Source organism: Oncorhynchus kisutch, linkage group LG17 (genome assembly GCF_002021735.2).
Source record: "Oncorhynchus kisutch isolate 150728-3 linkage group LG17, Okis_V2, whole genome shotgun sequence".
NCBI lineage: Eukaryota > Metazoa > Chordata > Actinopteri > Salmoniformes > Salmonidae > Oncorhynchus > Oncorhynchus kisutch.
The window spans coordinates 42,044,771-42,064,067 of record NC_034190.2 but is presented as its reverse complement, the minus strand read 5'-3'; the positions used below and the strand labels follow the sequence as shown (position 1 = coordinate 42,064,067).

Below are 19,297 nucleotides of genomic sequence, written 5' to 3'. Positions count from 1 at the left end.
CACACACAAATGCAAGCACGCACACACACACACACACACAAAGGATTAGGGCAGAGAAACAGACCAGAGAACAAATGAAGGAATAGAATGGGAGAGAAAAAGAAAACTCTGTCATTGCATCATCTTCCCCTCATTGCTACAGTCCCAAACAACTACATGTAAAACTGTATTTAAAATCTTTCACTTATATTAAGAATTGCACTTTAAGCCTACACCTGTTGTTTACGATGCAAGTGAGGAATACAATTTCATTTGATTAGTACAGTACTCTACCGTTACAAGGTTATTCCACTAGAGGGCATAAAAATATGCCCATCCAAAAGTTTCAATGTTGCACAATAAAACTGCTGCCCCCCTCCATTAGGACCACTTTACATGGCGGTTGCAGATACATATTTTTGTTTTTCTGGCTATTTAACGACGCAGTCTTGATATGTGGTGCAGACAGATATACACCACTGCTTTCTCAATCGAAATGTACAGAAAACATCATAATAATTATTATATTGCTGAGAGCATTACTGAATTTACTGTAGCTTACTTATTGGAGCTGCTATATATATATATTTTTAAACACCCAAATGCTATGTGCTATTCCATATAGTACACTACTTTTAACCATGTGAAAATTAATGCACAATATAGAGGATAGGGTGCCAATTGGGACACTCCTATAGGTCTGGCCTCCACGTCATCATGACCACTCCCTGAGTGATACAAATCACACAGGTAAAAGTCTCACTACATGTCGTATCAGGGACGGTCACCATCATAAATTCTGGCTACAACTGCTGGGCTAATTATTAACACTCCGATCAACTGTAATGATAGTGCTTGCTCAAACAAGTTGTTTGTCATTACAATCGATGCTAATTGATCATTTACAGTAGGCTATGTCTATTTTTCTTTACCTCACTCTCAAATGTAATTGTTTAGCCCACCTCGTTTATTTAGTGTATAAGTGGGATATGAATTAAATGTAGGGCTATTAATCATTTAGAGAGAAAAAAATATGTTGAGTTAGTCATTTTAATCGTTTTTATTACACAGAGCAAAATATTAGCTTGACTATGTTTGATAGGTTTACCAAGGTAACCTAGTGTCATAGTCTTACTGTCTTGCTCAATATCCACGGTATCATTACTTCCTTCACTGAAGGCAGCGCAGACAGGGCGTCGCCTGTCTATAAATTCTCAGGCGGGATATTTCTCAACTCTGCACAATTCAACCTCTTCTCAATCGCCAACTCAACACTCGTGAACGGTAAGAATTCAGCCTCTAACACGAATGTAAAAAGTTGATTCAAGCGAAATAAGTTTTGTTAATCCTAACTGATCTCCTCCATCAACTCAGAAACTTGTATGCAGACGTAAAATATTTGCATTCTTCGTCTTGTGCGATTGACTTTGAAGTGCAGTTTTCTATGGAGTGGGTGTCCATACTTTTCATTTGTAAATATAAAAGTGAACATAAGTCACTTTTTACAGTGTTCTGCATTGATTAAAGATTTTAAAACTTCATTTTTATAACTAAAATAATTCCACTTGTCAAAAGAGCAAAAGAGCATGGTCAACATATATAATATAACAGATATATAACCTGTCATGTTTGCTTAACTATTATAGCATTATAATTGTGTGTGTAATAATTGTTTTGCCTAAAATATAGTGATTTTTAATATTATTTAACATTAACGTCAAGTCCCTATCTGCTGCTCTGACTCATTCTACCCATTTCCTTGTGGCCCTAATGATAATAACCATCATGTAGAATTGTCTAATATTAACTCAGTGGAGTCCAGAGAGACTACACCAGGGTGTGGCTCACTTTGAATGAATGGATTTAGAGCTGACTGTCGACATGTATGCACACGTGTTTCCTCAGTGTTGGTGCAGCCTCTCTTTCTCTTCTCTAGTTTGTCTTTCCTTCTACCCAGTTTTGGACTACATTTCCCACACATTCAGTCATTTCTCTTATCTCATACTACATCATTTTTTACTGCCTCTCTTTTATAATCCATTTCTCTGTCTAATTCACTTAAACCAGGTCAAGTTAGGTCAAAGTATCTGTTTTCTTTGTGTATCTGACTGATACAGGATGTATGGGAATGTATTTGTAATCAACTTTTGTTGGTGGAAGTATGCTAGAATACTTATCAGAGCATTCATCGGAATAGGCAGGGCATATAGCACAGGGTACTGATTCCCTTCAACACGTTCTAATGCTCAAATACATACATACATACACACACACACACACACACACACACACACACACACACACACACACACACACACACACACACACACACACACACACACACACACACACACACACACACACACACACACACACACACACACACACACACAGAGATTATGAAATTCACTCAGGAAATATAGTTCCTTTAGCCAACATCTATCTCTTACTCTGAATTTGCTGTCATTCAAATGTAATCTCTCTTTCCCTCTCTCTGTCTCTCTGTCTGTCTCTCTCTCTCTCTCCGTCTCTCTTGCTGTGTGACCTCACTCAGACCTGCAGCCATGCCGTCAGAACTGGAACGTGCCATGGAGTCCATGATCACCGTGTTCCACAAGTACGCTGCTAAGGAGGGCAGTGGCAACACTTTGAGCCGCCGTGAGCTCAAGGACCTGATGGAGAACGAGCTCTCTGGCTTCCTCAAGGTGGCCATCTCTAACTATCTCTACTACGGGTTGCGTCCCAAATGGTACCTTATTCCCTATAGAGTGCACTACCCTATGGGCCCTGATCAAAAGTAGTGCACTATATAGGCACTAAGGTGCCATTTGGGATGCATAGTATATTATCTCTATTACTATCTACTACTAGCTGTAGTAGCACTCCGTGTTAGTTTGATACAGAAAACATGTACACTTTATGATTAGGAACAGGAGTTTTTCCTGATCACGTGAGGCAACCAGGAAAAACTCGGGCCCTAGTCGTAAGGCTTGACTAGGGCCCAGAGTTTTCCCTGATTTAAGTGGTCAGCAAAACAACTTGGCCCTACTTGTCATGTACTGTACCTGCCCAATAAAGAGTAACGACTTTCACTATTGTCCCATTGTCCCATTACTGTCAGTGAAATTACAGTATTAATATTTAGTATTATTAAAATGTCCCTGTCTTCCTTTCAGTCTCAGAAGGACCCAGCCACAGTAGACAAGATAATGAAGGATCTGGACTCTAATGGTGATGGAGAGGTGAACTTTGAGGAGTTTGTTTCTCTAGTTGTGGGCCTGTCCATCGCCTGTGAACAGTGCTACCAGATGCACAAGAAGAAGATGGGGAAGTGAGGGATGAAAAGAGGAGAGGAGGAATGGGGTGCTGAAGGGTTCTAATTTTCACGTTTGTAATTGTCACACTGTCCATTAAACACAAAGACCAAGGAGGTGTTGTCATTATTTTGTGTGTGTGTTTGTGCGTGTGTGTGTGTGTGCTAAGCAAGCAGCGTGAAGTCCTTTGTGTAAAGTACTTCACGCTACTTGTTTAGCACGTGTGTGTATTTGTGTGTGAGAGAGACTTTAAAACGTTTTTATATGGTTTTATATGTGTTATAACCAATCTATTGGAGTTCTATCAGAGTAAAAGTATTGTATATGTGTGTTGATAACTGTCTTGAAGACCCCATATACCAGGGGTATTCAAATCTTACATTACGAGGTCTGCAGCCTGCTGGATTACTGTCATACCTGATAATTAAATGCACCTACCTGGTATCCCAGGCCTAAATTAGTCCTTTATTAAAGGAAAAAGTTAGAAAGAAATAAAGCATGTTGACATCTGTTGGGATGATTCCTATTCGGAGACAGCTGCCCTCAGAAGAATGTCAACAAGCACATACCATGTCATTTCACAGCTTTACCTGTGATTTCAGTCTTATACAAACAATATAAAGCATACCTGGATTTGTCATAGAGGGCAGAGGGAACTATCTTGTGAGCCTGATATAGATTCCCTTAGCACCACTGAGAGGAATGCTCAGAATGTTCTACAGTACAGTACACACCCTCAGTCCTCATGATCTTTGGTCAGACATCTATCTACATCTTATCTTTATGGTTCAAAATGGTGTTTCATTTTGACTGCGAAACACAGTACAGTTGAAAAATTCTTGATTTTGTCTTGATTTGATTGTATATAACAGAGGTCATCAAAATTAACTATAGGGTGGTTGAATAAATAGAACACATACTGTATTGTCATATCATTATTTTCCCCACAAGGCCTTTCTCATTGTGTGTTATGGTCTGGTGCATGTTGGGTAACAAAAGCTGGGGCTGGGTAAGCTGTTATCTCTCTCTGAGTGTACTTGGGCAGGGCCTACTCTGCAGCCAACCAATGTTATTGGCTACAAGGTCAACAGGGGAGTTGTTAGGTAATGACACATAGAAAGAAAGGTTTTGGAAACTTCCCACTATCATCTCATCACATCATTTCTACTCACTTTGTGCTATGTGCATTTTACAGAATACTGTACTGCTCTATATAGTGCACTGTGTTAAATGAGACAACAAAAATACACAAACATTTGCATATTCTTACTTTTTACCCTATATTTAGTGCATTCATCTTAAAGGCCCACTGCAGTCAAAAATGTGATTTCACTGAGTTTAATTTATATTTCCACATTATGCGGTTGGATAATACTGTGAAATTGTGAACATTCTTGCTTGACAAATTGCTCTATACCTAGAAGCTACTTTTGTTCCTTTTTGACCATTGTAATTGATATTGAGATTGAAAATAAAAAACGGCTGCATTAGACCTTTATTATAGCTAGTTGGGACAAGCACATATCTAAGTCATAGTAAGTAAATTTTTCCTCCATAAAGTAGCAAGTGCTAGCAGGAAAAAAGTCAGGTGCGAGTGTTAGTTCACGACAGGCAAGAGAGGGAAGCGTGCTGTAGGAGAGGGAGGGGTGCTGTAGGATTTTTTAAAGATACTCTTTGAAGGGGTAGAGTTTCAGATGTTTTCGGAAGATGGTGCTCCAGGACAGAGAAGAGCTTTGAGTGGGCTGAGCGGGAGCTGCCCTCCCGTAGGGACAACATCAAATACATTCCCAGTGAGCAAAACTGGTTGAAAAAATACATATTTCCAACCAGTTCTGCTCTCTGGGGTGGAAGTCATTGATCATTGGTTTGAGAGTCATTCTCAGAAGAAGAATGTTCAGAGAATTTTAATTCCAAATATTTAGATAAAAGCCCTAAAAATAACAAATGTAGTTCCATTTACAATGCCGGTCTCAAAGTATGTCCATCTAATTATTTAAAAACAAGTACAAGGTTTGGCTTGCTCTAGACAAAGTTCCTCTTGTCTTCTGCATTCTGGGATCACTGTGATCAGTCCACAGTTCCATCATTGACCACTAGATATCAGGAGAGTACAAATATTCTACTTTTTTAACTCAGAGCTTGACAAAAAATGGTCAACAAGTCAAGCTATGCTATGGCATCTCATGGTCATATTCATTAGGCACCAAACGGAAGAAACATGGAAGCACTACCGAAACTGGTGTCCAATGACTAACCCTAGTTTCTGTTTTCTGTTGCAAAACCTTTTCATACTTTATTGCCCTAATGAACACAACCCAGATCTACTTATTGTGTCAACCCTCACATAAACACAGCAAAAAAAGAAACGTCCTCTCACTGTCAACTGCGTTTATTTTCAGCAAACTTAACATGTGTAAATATTTGTATGAACATAACAAGATTCAACAACTGAGATATAAAACTGAACAAGTTCCACAGACATGTGACTATCAGAAATGGAATAATGTGTACCTGAACAAAGGCGGGGTCAAAATCAAAAGTAACAGTCAGTATCTGGTGTGGCCACCAGCTGTGTTAAGTACTGCAGTGCATCTCCTCCTCATGGACTGCACCAGATTTGTCAGTTCTTGCTGTGAGATGTTAGCCCACTCTTCCACCAAGGCACCTGCAAGTTCCAGGCCCTAGCCCTCACCCTCCAGTCCAACAGGTCCCAGACGTGCTCAATGGGATTGAGATCCGGGCTCTTCGCTGGCCATGGCAGAACACTGACATTTCTGTCTTGCAGGAAATCACGCACAGATAGAACAGTATGGCTGGTGGCATTGTCATGCTGGAGGATCATGTCAGGATGAGCCTGCAGGAAGGTGCCACATGAGGGAGGAGGATGTCTTCCCTGTAACGCACAACGTTGAGATTGCCTGCAATGACAACAAGCTCAGTCTGATGATGCTGTGGCACACCACCCCTGATCATGACGGACCCTCCACCTCCAAATCAATCACGCTTCAGTATACAGGCCTCGGTGTAATGCTCATTCCTTGGATGATAAACGCGAATCCGACCATCACCCCTGCTGAGAGAAAACCGCAACTCATCAGTGAAGAACACTTTTTGCCAGTCCTGTCTGGTCCAGCGACTGTGGATTTGTGCCCATAGGCGACGTTGTTTCCGGTGATGTCTGGTGAGGACCTGCCTTACAACGGGCCTACTAGCCCTCAGTCCAGCCTCTCTCAGCCTATTGCAGACAGTCTGAGCACTGATGGAGGGATTGTGCGTTCCTGGTGTAACTCGGGCAGTTGTTGTTGCCATCCTGTACCTATCCCGCAGGTGTGATGTTCGGATGTACCGATCCTGTGCAGGTGTTGTTACACGTGGTCTGCCACTGCGAGGATGATCAGCTGTCCGTCCTGTCTCCCTGTAGTGCTGTCTTAGGCGTCTCACTGTACGGACATTGCAATTTATTCCCCTGGCCACATCTGCAGTCCTCATGCCTCCTTGCAGCACGTTCACGCAGATGAGCAGGGACCCTGGGCATCTTTCTTTTGGTGTTTTTCAGAGTCAGTAGAAAGGCCTTTTTAGTGTCCTATGTTTTCATAGGACACTAAAAAGTTTATGAAACAGAGATAAGAACGTGCCATAAGGTCACTTCACAGCTAGCTGGAAATGTCGCCAATGGAGCTATGGAATTGGATCCTTTTTTTACACCTCAATTGGTTGGTAGGATGTCAAGGAGGACGGTCACGTGTGTTTGCGAACAGAGGACCACTAGTTCTGACCACTAGTTGGAGCCCAGTATGGGGACAGGGACAGTGTAGGAAGCCATACTGTTATCAGCACACTCCCCAACTCTCTCAATTTAAACATTATTATCTTTGAAGGAGAGAAAATATATTTCTAAAGCTCACACAGTGGAGGTTAATGTAAGCAGAGGTGGGTATGGTTGTTCGTGTATGTGAAACCGGGGTCAAAGGCCAGTAGAAAATGAAGAAAAAAACTGAGAGGAGTTCCACAGGGGAGCATACACACACACACACACACACACAAACACACACACACACACACACACACACACACACACACACACACACACACACACACACACACACACACACACACACACACACACACACACACACACAACCCAGGCCTTTATTACCCAGTGTTCACATACAGGGGCAATAGTTAAATAAACAGCAGGCACACATCCACATGCATATATATTACCAATGCCTCATATGAGAACACAATTATCTTCAGACAATTATACTATATTTGTGTCACCATGATGAGATATAGCATACACCTGCATATTGTGACATTCTAAGGCCAAGGGGATATTCAATGGTTATCTTATAGATACTTAACATAGTTGAAATTCTGATCCTTACATGTGATCCTATTTTTTTGAAGGCTAATGCTAACTTGAAGACATATTGAATTAAGCTTGAATTAAGGACGAATTCCAATGAGCAGACAGGAAGAGAGGAATGTGGTCATTCAGCTCAACAACAATGTAGCGCTTCTAACAAATGGATAAGGCGAGCAAGGACCAGGCCAAACACAAAACTCAAACATACCCACATACAGACAAATGCAGAAACTCGAGCAAGTAAACATAATGCATGTATACTTAATACCTCTACCGGAACGGTGTTCCCCCCCCCCTAACATAAGCTAATGTGATTAGCATGAGGTTGTAAGTAACAAGAACATTTCCCAGGACATAGACATGTCTGATATGGGCAGAAAACATACATTCTTGTTATTCTAACTGCACTGTCCAAATTACAGTAGCTAGTACAGTAAAATAATACCATGCTATTGTTTGAGGAGAGTGCACAGTTGTCACGGATCCCTCTGGAACTGTGTCATTGCGCACACCTGGTCCCCATTCCCACTGATTGTAATTGTTTAAATGTGCCCTTTGGTTTCCATTGGGCTGTCGATTATTGTTCCAATGTCCGTTGGTCGTGTGAGTACCTGTGCTGTGTTGTTTTGGCTTTCATGACGCTTATATTGCGCAGATGATGATGGGTCTTGTCCCATGGTGTATCATTGTGCACTTGTGTTTTCGGGTCTCGTCCTGTGTTATTTATTCGAGGGACTCCTCGCACTTTTTGTTTGGGTTTCAACCCTGTGTTTTGTATACGTGTTTGTTTGGTCTTCTTTCCCGTGCCTTTACATGGCATGCTGTAATTTGAGTCAATAAAAAACCCTATTATGCATTCCAGCGCCTGTCTCCCGACCCTATACCAACAGTTATGAACTTGAAAATCTATTAATAAACCAATTAGGCACATTTGGGCAGTCTTGATACAACATTTTGAACAGAAATACAATGGTTCATTGAATCAGTCTAAAATGTTGCACATACACTGCTGCCATCTAGTGGCCAAAGTTTAAATTGTGCCTAATCTGGAATATTACAATTTGGCCTTTCTCTTGAATTTGAAAGATCATGAAAACAAAATATGGGGGAAAAAACATATTTTTTTTCTTTGTATTATCTTTTACCAGATCTAATGTGTTATATTCTCCTACATTCACTTCACATTTCCCCAAACTTCAAAGTGTTTCCTTTCAAATGGTATCAAGAATATGCATATCCTTGCTTCAGGTCCTGAGTTACAGGCAGTTAGATTTGGGTATGACGTTTTAGGCAAAAAATGTTTTAAAAGGGTCCGATCCTTATTAAACCATAGACCACACACACTCGCACACACACAACCAACAAGACTGCATTGGTTGCTATGGTGGAGAAGGCCCTGGTCCCGAGATGTTTATCATTATGTTCAGTCAGGCTCCTATCTGACTCATCTGCTCATGGCCATGTCAGTAAGTTACAATCCCAACCTCAGAAATGTGGAATTCATTCGTTGTGGAGGAAGAGTGGACCCACTCACTACCATAACACTCCCAGGTTTATGCAGTGAGTCAGGAGGAACTCCATTTGCAGAGATTGTCTGGAACTAGTATACATGCACATTAAGCTTCCTGACTGAGTCACAGACACACACATTCAGAACTAATTGTAAGGAGAACCAGCCCCTCACACAGTAATAGAGAAACAGATTTGTAGGTATAAAGGCAGGGAGTTATGGGAGTGGTACGCAAAGCATGCACCCTCTTTCTCTGTCTCCAAGTAAAGATTTACAGTAAAAGAGCCTGACGAAGACGTCTGACTCGAAATGCTAAACTCAATAATCTGTTAGAATATTTTATAGTGTTTGGGTCAGGGGTTTCTCTTCTTCTTGCAAGCTTAAGAAGAGTATCACAAGATGAAGTTGATGATAAATTGCTCAAAGCAACAAAGTAAGAGCACGGGACAGGGACACTGCCTAGGACTAACTGTGTGTGTGTGTGTATGTGTGTGTGTGTGGCATATCTTTGTGTAATTAACAGCAGAGATAAACGAAAGGCTGCACAAAGTGCTACAATACAATGATGTAATATGTGTTGGCGAGTAAATACTATTTTCTGCTCTGTAAATACAGTAGTATTAGGTTTATTACAGTTTACCTCATCACATAATTGTAATAAGGCACACACACACACTCAAATGTGATGGAAATTGCACTAAACAAGTCTATGCTTTACAGGGTTTATGTTATGCCCTTACATTTGATACAAATCACAATTACATTATTGATACAGAGACTATTTTCCTCCAGTCAATACAGCCCATGCCTCCCAGTTAAAAGCTTTGTAAAAGACGTTGGCCAAGTTGTGAAAGCAATTCCTATAAGTGCATCTAAGAATCTAACTTGTGACGGAAGTTAATCATGACCAAGGAACCCGCAGGCTTTTGGGACATGTTGTTATTATATAAATTATACTGCATGACTCACACAAACAAGCAGGGGTGTGAAGCTATGTTCATTTCCCTCTGTCAAACACATATCCCATGTAGGGAATAAGGGTGCCATTTGGGACGGAGACCTGTGGTGAAATGAAATTCAAGATCTGCTGCCATGCTACACTTAAATAAGTGAAATGTTTTCTCATAAAGTCTACTTTGCAATGTGCTACCTTTTACTTTTTGAATGGCACTCGTGTTACATGTGAACAACAGTATATTTATGGGTATGTTTATCTTCTCCATAAGTACCATGTAATACAAGTCTGTAGGACATTACACTGCATGTGAACTAAACCTCCAGTGCACAGTATCAATAACGTATTGTACGTAATGGCAGTGCATTAAGACATATGAGTTGGCAGATTCAATGTTAGCATCATCTAATTCATTGTAAACAAGTTAAAACACTAGACCTATTTGGAAGCCAGTAATACATGTTGGGCTTTAATACTTTGCAATCAAATCATTTCTAAAGCAAATCCATTCTCTGTAAACGTACAATAACAACTAAAGAATACTGGTCATAAACTCAAAGTAAGCTTAATCTAAATGCATCGATTCACCTGTATTGTGAGAAGAGCAGTGGATTCTAAGTGTATTTGTATTGCATCTAAAGTCAAGGGGAATGAATGGTTGGATATGAGAAATGAATGAAGAGAATAGTTGAAGAGTAAAATAGTTCATGTACCAGAGAAAGAGAAAGAGAGACAGGGAAGAGAGTGTAGGGAAGAAAAGAGGGAGGGATGGAGGGTGTGGTGATGTATAAAACAACCCTTACATCCCAACCTCCACCACTCTCTCTCTCTCTATCCATACACTCACTTTTCCCTTTGCGTTCTCATTCCCCACAATTTTTCCTACATCTCGGTGAGTAGCAACTTTAATCTTGGGTTTCTTAAATGTGCTCCCTAATGTTTAAACATCAATGTTACTGTGGTGGTTTTGAAATGTAATCCCTGCTCGGTATGTTTTGTTTTGTGCACTTACATTTTTCTCTTGGTTTCTGGATTTAACCCTTCGCTCACTTGACTTCTGTTTCGGAGTTTTGCACTTTTAAACAAAATGTCCTTCTTTGGTTCCTAATGTGGTTGATTTTATTATGAGGACTTGATTCTGTAACGGAGGCTTGCAAACCAGTCATTCTGTACCAATGTGTTTTCCATTGCGGAGGACAGGTTGGGTTTAACTTATCGCTGTGAGTACTAGTCAGTAGTTGTAATATCGCAGCAGTTTGTGGTTCTCCTATTCTCATTCCCTTTTCCTTACTCGCCCATCTTTCATTATTTCCTTCTCTCTCTGTCTCATCTGGCTAACATTCCCTTGGCTCTACCCTTTGCTCCCTCAACCACATCCTCAAGAGCAGACACACACACACACACACACACACACACACACACACACACACACACACACACACACACACACACACACACACACACACACACACACACACACACACACACACACACACACACACACACACACACACACACACACACACACACACACACAGGGAGAGAGGAAGACAAGATAATTAAAGAAGGGACACTTGGGGTAAACACACAGCATATGGAAAAATATGGTGAGGTGTTATTCAGTAGAAGAGTAATCCACAGACGTGAACTATGTAGGGAAAAGGGTGCTACCATGGGCTCAGAGGAAACCAGGTTTTGTTTTGATTCCTTTCATTGGAAAATACAGAGAAACACACATGAGACAAAAGCTATGATGATGAAGCTACAGTATCATGCAATGCAACAACCATATGCTTTCAGTGAATTCATTGAAATGGTTTAATGCCCCACCGAATTGAGTTTTCATACTTTGAGAGTGAAAGAACGGACAAATAATATTCTTATCTCTAGTGAGCAAGAACAGCAATGTCCAGAAATATTTTTTATTCAGTGCTTCACTAGGTTCTGTGTCCCTCTCTGTTTTCCCCTTCAACTATAGTCACCATGTCTGGGATCCAGCAGGCCATGTCTCTCCTCATCGCCTCCTTCCACAAGTACTCTGGGAAGGAGGGGGACAAGTTGACCCTCAGCAAGGCCGAGCTGAAAGAGCTGCTCCAGGCTGAACTAGGGGAGATGCTTGGGGTGAGTGAGACTGAGCATACAATTCCTAATGATCTGGGATCAAATTTGTTTTGTTGCACTACAGCAGTGATGTCAAACTGAATTCCTGGAGGGCCATGTGTCTTTTTGTTATTTCCTTAAATTAAGACTGAGAGATCCAGGTGAGGGCCCTCTAGGAAGGGAGTTTGACACCCCCTGCTCTAGAGGCAGGGTCAATGCTCTCTCTTCCGAGATCTGTCGGGTCGGGCAAAATAGGAATGCCGGAAAGATTGGGTCCATTTCAGAATACAGCTCAAATAAACAATGCTTGCTAACTCCAGCAATGGCATCCCAAAATATTTAAATTCACTAAGATGTATATCACCTTTATATCACCTTTGGCCAGAAATACAGCATGTGTGTCAAGACAGTTTTCTTATTAAGCTCCCCCTTCTTTCTTCTGCATTCTGTCGGTTTTCAGAAAGCCAGTGACAAGTCAGCAGTGGACAGAATCTTCAACGACCTGGACTCTAACAAAGACAACACTGTTGACTTCAAGGAGTATGTCACCCTCGTGTCCTGCCTCACAGTGATGTGCAATGAGTTCTTCATAAAGAAGTAGAGCACGTACACCACCTAGTGGCCATAATACAAAACTGCAGGAGGAGACCACTCAATTTAACAGAGATTAAACAGTGAAGCAGTCTAGAGTAGTAATATTGCAGTAATATATAATAGACAGGCTGAATCTGGGAAGTTGTCTTTGTAATGCAAAGTCCATCGATAAAGAAATTGGATGAGTATGTTCCACCTGGTCTGGTGTCATTTTTTTGTGCTGCTGTCACTTCTTCATATCACATGTTTCTTACTGAGGTTTTTCTTACTAAGATTATGTTTAAAGCCTTTCTTGTATGAAAATGTGCATCCATTTCACACAACGGGAAATCGTTGGGTTCATTCTATGCATATGCAGTGGCTTAGGCCTACATGCATATGATATGAGACATCTGCCTCTGGTGAATGGTATAACTATTAAGCTAAACAAGAGATCAGTGGATCTGTTTAATCACCACCAAAGGGTTTGGTATAGCACATGTGTAACTTGTTAGACCCCTCAAGAATCAGGGCATGTGTCCTCAAACCTCTCTTTCTCTGTCTTCACTGAGAAGAGTGGGGTCCCGGTAGGCATGTTTCTAATAGGCAACTTAATCCTACTCATATTGGAAAATGGATATTGTAATAAGCAATAAGGCACAAGAGGCCGCACTATTATTTAATGAATATCACAGGTAAATGACTCTGTTCAGTCCGACACAAAAAGACAATGGAGGACAGGTTTAGTAAACGGCTGCAGGTAGCCTAGTGGTTAGAGCGTTGGGCCAGTAACCGAGAGGTTGCAAGATCAAATCCCTGAGTTGACTATTTAAAAACGTGTCATTCTGCCCCTGAACAAGGCAGTTAGATCAAATCCCTGAGCTGACAATGTAAAAATATGGTGTTCTGCCCTTGAACAAGGCACTGCCCCTAGGCTGTAATTTCTAAATAAGAATTTGTTCTTAACTGACTTGCCTAGTAAAATAAGAAATACTTGGACCCTCATCAACATCTCAACAAACATATAGAATTAACTGCAAAAAAAGACAATAGGCCTACTGCAGTGGCATGACTTTCAAATTGGTTCACTCCTACAGACAGTGTAGCTTACTACGTAAAGCAGGCAGACAAGCATCAAGGCACTCAGTTATTGTTTGTTAGAATGGGCCAAATGAGTGACCTACGTGACTTTGAGCTCGGTATGTTCGCCAGTGCCGGGCATACCGGTTCCAGTTTCTCAGAAACATCCGGCCTCCTGGGCACGCAGGACAGGTTCTGTGGTTTACCAAGAATGGTGCTACAAATTGAAAAACATCCAGTCAGTAGCAGTCCTGTGGACGAAAACAGCTTGTTGATGAGAGAGGTCAGAGGAGAATGACAAACATGCAAATAATGTGGTGGGCAGAACGGCATCTCGGAACGCTTGTCTCGTCGGTCCTTTTTACTGATAGGCGTTTGCAGCAGACAACCACACAGGGTTCCACTCCTAGCCTTGATGATATCGGAGCAAGTATGTTGTTGCTGGGATCCTTATTATGGGTGATTTTGACCATGTTAAGGTGTGTCTGGACTATTCTCAGGAAATGGATTACAACAATTTGTTAACATTCCAACTGGACAGAATTCCATCATATACTTTGTCATTAATAACTTTGCAGACTTTTATAGTACAACAAGAACAATGTCACCTTTGGGTCTCAGTGATCATAACATTGTAGTTCTGTCACTAACACAATCATCAAGAAAGTAATTAAACCATTGAAAGAGTTAAGCAAGGGTTTTCCAAGGGTTTTCCAAGGGTTTTCCAAGGGTTTTCCAAGGGTTTTCCCTCACAGGAGGTTGGTGGCACCTTAATTGGGGAGGACGGGCTCGTGGTAGTAGCAGGAGCGTAATACGTGAAATGGTGTCAAATACATCAAACACATGGTTTCTATGTGTTTTGATGCCATTCCATTTACTCTGTTCCAGACATTATTATGAGCAGGCCTCTACTCCGCATCCTCCACTCAGCATCCTCCACTCAGCATCCTCCACTCAGCATCCTCCACTCAGCATCCTCCACTCAGCATCCTCCACTCAGCATCCTCCACTCCGCATCCTCCACTCCGCATCCTCCACTCCGCATCCTCCACTCCGCATCCTCCACTCCGCATCCTCCACTCCGCATCCTCCACTGCTTTCCCTCCTTAAATGGCCAGAAGTAACAAATGTGGAGAGCACACAGCAGAAAACAGACCATTTCTATAACACCCTCAATCATGCCATTGCAGCTTACTTCCCAGAACAGGTGGCTAGGATGCATGCACAGGATAAGGAGTGGATTTCACCTAGAATCAAAGAGCTGATAAAAGCAGACAGAAAGCCTTCAGTGAAAAAGACTGGCCTTCATGGCACGCTCTGAGGAACAAAACCCAGAGAGAGATCAAGACAGCAAGATCAACATTCTACCACACTGAAATCCAGAAAAACAAGAGGGAGAACCCAGCAACATGGTACCATCAAATTGAATCTCTGACCAGCAGTAAAAAGACCATTTCCATCAAAGTTGACGGGCTCGACCCAGAAAACCATTCTGCTATTGTCAATGCTACACTCTTATAAAAAAAGGTTATTCGGCTGTCCCCAAAGGATAACCCTATTTGGCTCCAGCTAGAACCCTTTTGGGTTCTATGTAGAACCCTCTGTGGAACTCAAAAAGGTTCTACCTGGAACCAAAATTCAAAAGGCACTCACATCTGAGCTATCTTTGTTGCAGGTGCATGGTAACAGTTGAACAAAATGAGAAAAAATAAGAAACCCGCACACTGCTCTTGCTAGTATCACTGCTCTTTTATTAAGCTTTACGTATTGGCCTCTATCTGGAACCAAAAACATTTTTTTAAAGGGTTCTCCCATGGGGACACAACCCGTTTAGGTCCTAGATAGCAGCTTTTTTCGAAGAGTGTATAAATTACAAGTTTTAATCTGTCACCACATCAGTACCACAACTAATGCTTTCAGACCTACATGCATTCTTACCAGCTATGCCACTCCCTACAGTTGAACCATGGGAAATGCACATGAGATAACTCTCTGTTCAGAAAGGCCCCAGGTCCTGGCCTCATCAGTGGCAGATTCATTAGGCTTGTGAAGTTTTTTTTTGCTGAATGGGTAACACAGGATATCCAAAATAACATCTTCAACCAACAGTTCAGCTGCTTCAAGGGTAGCTCAACCACCCCACTGCCTTGTAAGCATGGCAGACCAGCTGACATCAGAAGCACTTGGGTCTTGACAGACTACAGCAAGGCCTTTGATCTTGTGGATCACACCATTGCAATGAAACCTTTTGCAATTATCTGTCCAACCAGAGACCATGGATTTTTTACTTCCTTTTCTGACCAGAGCTAGGTGACAAGATACATAAGACTGTATAAGCACACTCTTGTGGCCTCCCCCAGGGCACACAGCTTGGTCCAATTGTATTGTGGCTCACATCATGGTGCATCAGAGGGCACCCTGCCCAACTCCTGAACCTTTGTGGATGATCTGAACCTTTTATTTTTTAACTAGGCAAGTCAGCCTACCCCAGCCAAACCCTAACCCAGACAAGAATCTAAAATGTATTTTGATTTGTTTAACACTTTTTTGGTTACTATATGATTCCATATGTGTTATTTCATAGTTTTGATGTAGATGTATGTAGAAAATAGTAAAAATAAAGAAAAACCCTTGAATGAGTAGGTGTGTCCAAACGTATTTATAGTTGTAGAGGAAAGACAATTAACATTAAGGGGCAATGCAAATAGTCTGGGTAGCCATGTGATTAGCTGTTCAGGAATCTTATGGCATGGAGATAGAAGCTGTTGAGAAGCTTTTTGTACCTAGACTTGTCACTCCGGTAGCAGAGAAAACAGTCTATGACTAGGGTAGCTGTAGTCATTGACAATTTTTAGGGCCTTCCTCTGACACCGCCTGGTATAGAGGTCCTGGATGGCAGGAAGCTTGGCCCCAGTGATGTACTGGGCCGTACGCACTACCCTCTGCAGTGCCTTGAGGTCGTAGGCCGAGCAGTTCGAGCAGTTGCCATACCAGGCTGTGATGCAACCAGTCAGGATGCTCACGATTGTGCAGCTGTAGAACTTCTTGAGGATCTGAGGACCCATGCCAAATCTTTTCAGTCTCCTGAGGGGGAATAGGTTTTGTCGTGCCCTCTTCACGACTGCCTTGGTGTGCTTGGACCATAAAAGTTTGTTTGTGATGTGGACACAAAGGAACGTGTAGCTCCCAATCTGCTCCACTACAGCCCCGTTGATGATAATGGGGGCGTGCTAGGTCCACCTTTTCCAGTAGTCCACAATCATGGGGCGGCCCGTCAGGAAGTCCAGGATCCAGTTGCAGAGGGAGGTGTTTAGTCCCAGAGTCCTTAGCTTAGTGATGAAATATGAGGGCACTATGGTGTTGAACGCTGAGCTGTAGTCAATGAATTGCATTCTCACATAGGTGTTCCTTTTGTCCAGGTGTGAAAGAGCAGTGTGGAGTGCAATATAGATGACATAATCTGTGGATCTGTTGGGGCGGTATGCAAATTGGAGTGGGTATAGGGTTTCTGGAATAATGGTGTTGATGTGAGCCATGACCAGCCTTTCAAAGCACTTCATGGCTACAGACGTGAGGGCTACGGGTCGGTAGTAATTTAGGCAGGTTACCTTGGTGTTGTTGGGCACAAGGACTATGGTGGTCTGCTTGAAACATGTTGGTATTTCAGACTCAGACAGAGAGATGTTGAAAATGTCAGTGAAGACACTTGCCAGTTGGTCAGCGGATGCTCGGAGTACACGTCCTGGTAATCCGTCTGGCCCTGCGGCCTTGTTGACCTGTGTGAACACGCTGCGGAGAGCGTGATCACACAGTCGTCTGGAACGGCTGTGCTCTCATGCACGTTTCGGTGTTACTTGCCTCGAAGCGAGCATAAAAGTTATTTAGCTCGTCTGGTAGGCTCGTGTCACTGGACAGCTCTCAGCTGTACTTCCCTTTGTAGTCCGTAATAGTTTGCAAGCCCTGCCACATCCGACGAGCATCAGAGCCGGTGTAGTGCGATTCAATCTTAGTCCTGTATTGACACTTTGCCTGTTTGATGGTTTGTCGGAGGGCATAGCAGGGTTTCTTATAAGCTTCCGGGTTACAGTCCCGCTCCTTGAAAGCGGCAGCTCTACCCTTTAGCTCAGTGTGCATGTTGTGTGTAATCCATGGCTTCTGGTTGGATTACGTGTACGTGTAGTTGTTTTTCTTTCAGAGTGTAATGAATTCCTACTAAAGAATAGTAGGCTGATACACATTCAAAACATTAGGTGGCACATGCACCTGTAACAATTTTTTTGTGAATCGCCATAATTTCCCGAAGAAGAGCACTAGTTCATCCTTGGTGACCTCACGGAAGGCCCTTTTCCTTCCTCTCTTTTTGTGTGCCTCTCTTTTTGTGTGGTTTGAGAAAGTGCCCAATTATTATGTTGGAGATAAGTAAATAGTATATGCATATTCTGCATGTAGTTCACTACTCCCCAACACTGTAAGCTAAATGTAGTTTATAGGAGATGCTATGTCCCTGTTCTCTAAGGGGTAACAGTAGAGTAACCATCGTCTTGTGTTTCTCTTTTCCAGCCATGCCTCAGTACTACTTCTATTCCACAGGTGTTGGATCGGGCAGTAGCAGTCTACACTCAGACCGGGGAGGGGAGGGTCACTATTGTGCGCAGATGGGAGTACATCAGAGGGTAAATACCATCTAATCTTCTAATTTAGAAGAGGATGCTGCACTATAGCTGGGTTTAGACAGGCAGCCCAATTCTGATATTTTTTATGCTAATTGGTATTTTGACCAATCACATCAAGTCTTTCACATCAGATATTTTTCAGAGCTGAGTTGATTGGTCAAAATGCCAATTTAGTGAAGATTTTTCATCAGAATTGGTCTCCCTGTCTAGATGACCATCAAAATAAAGCACATCTAGAGAATGTCCACTAACTGGCTTGAAATTGAATTGAATAGCAATGTGAGAGCAATTACTCACACCTTTATCCATATTTACACAAATAATTTTGCATTTATTTAAAAAAAAAATGCAATTCAAGAGGTTGTGTGTGGATAGTAAATTATTCTTGTGCGTTGTTTTGTTTATGGTACACATTTGTGAGTTGTACTCTATCTCCGTATGGGGTCTCGTGATGCGATCGAGGGGCGGGTTAATAACAAGGAGCTCGTCTGAGTGTATTTCTGAGGGAGTTATTTTACGCTGGCCGGGTTGAATTGTAATCACGTTGGCATGGGAAAACCATTGGCATTAAAACCAGGGGAAAACATCATGCTTCTACGTCACTTTGATTCTGAGCCGACTTCGCCATATGACAGTGGGGGGGGGCACTTGCTTCACGCCCGGGAGGTAGCCCGTCCCCGATTCCAAATCGAATGTAATCTTTCAGCCGGTGCAAAGACGCGTACACGGGCGGGATTAATCGAA

General features: G+C 42.1%; 2 protein-coding genes across 2 annotated transcripts; both read left to right on the top strand.

The window, feature by feature from the left end:
- The first annotated feature begins 733 nt into the window (after positions 1-733).
- Positions 734-3,407, top strand: LOC109907690 (protein S100-A1). The gene is made up of 3 exons (XM_020505807.2): positions 734-1,263; positions 2,534-2,684; positions 3,156-3,407. Exons 2-3 carry the CDS (start codon positions 2,544-2,546, stop codon positions 3,312-3,314), a joined length of 300 nt encoding a protein of 99 aa, XP_020361396.1. The 5' UTR covers positions 734-1,263; positions 2,534-2,543; the 3' UTR covers positions 3,315-3,407.
- Positions 3,408-10,900: 7,493 nt separating this feature from the next.
- LOC109908492 (ictacalcin) lies at positions 10,901-13,014 on the top strand. The gene is made up of 3 exons (XM_020507146.2): positions 10,901-11,019; positions 12,106-12,248; positions 12,688-13,014. Exons 1-3 carry the CDS (start codon positions 10,911-10,913, stop codon positions 12,826-12,828), a joined length of 393 nt encoding a protein of 130 aa, XP_020362735.2. The 5' UTR covers positions 10,901-10,910; the 3' UTR covers positions 12,829-13,014.
- Positions 13,015-19,297: the final 6,283 nt, after the last annotated feature.

Bases quoted from the DNA above. Each gene is read 5' to 3' on its own strand.
- LOC109907690 (XM_020505807.2), top strand. From the start codon at position 2,544: ATGCCGTCAGAACTGGAACGTGCCATGGAGTCCATGATCACCGTGTTC. The intron at 2,685-3,155 runs GTGGCCATCTCT...TCTTCCTTTCAG, and splicing joins AGCTCTCTGGCTTCCTCAAG to TCTCAGAAGGACCCAGCCAC.
- LOC109908492 (XM_020507146.2), top strand. From the start codon at position 10,911: ATGTATAAAACAACCCTTACATCCCAACCTCCACCACTCTCTCTCTCT. The intron at 11,020-12,105 runs GTGAGTAGCAAC...CTTCAACTATAG, and splicing joins ACAATTTTTCCTACATCTCG to TCACCATGTCTGGGATCCAG. The intron at 12,249-12,687 runs GTGAGTGAGACT...GTCGGTTTTCAG, and splicing joins AACTAGGGGAGATGCTTGGG to AAAGCCAGTGACAAGTCAGC.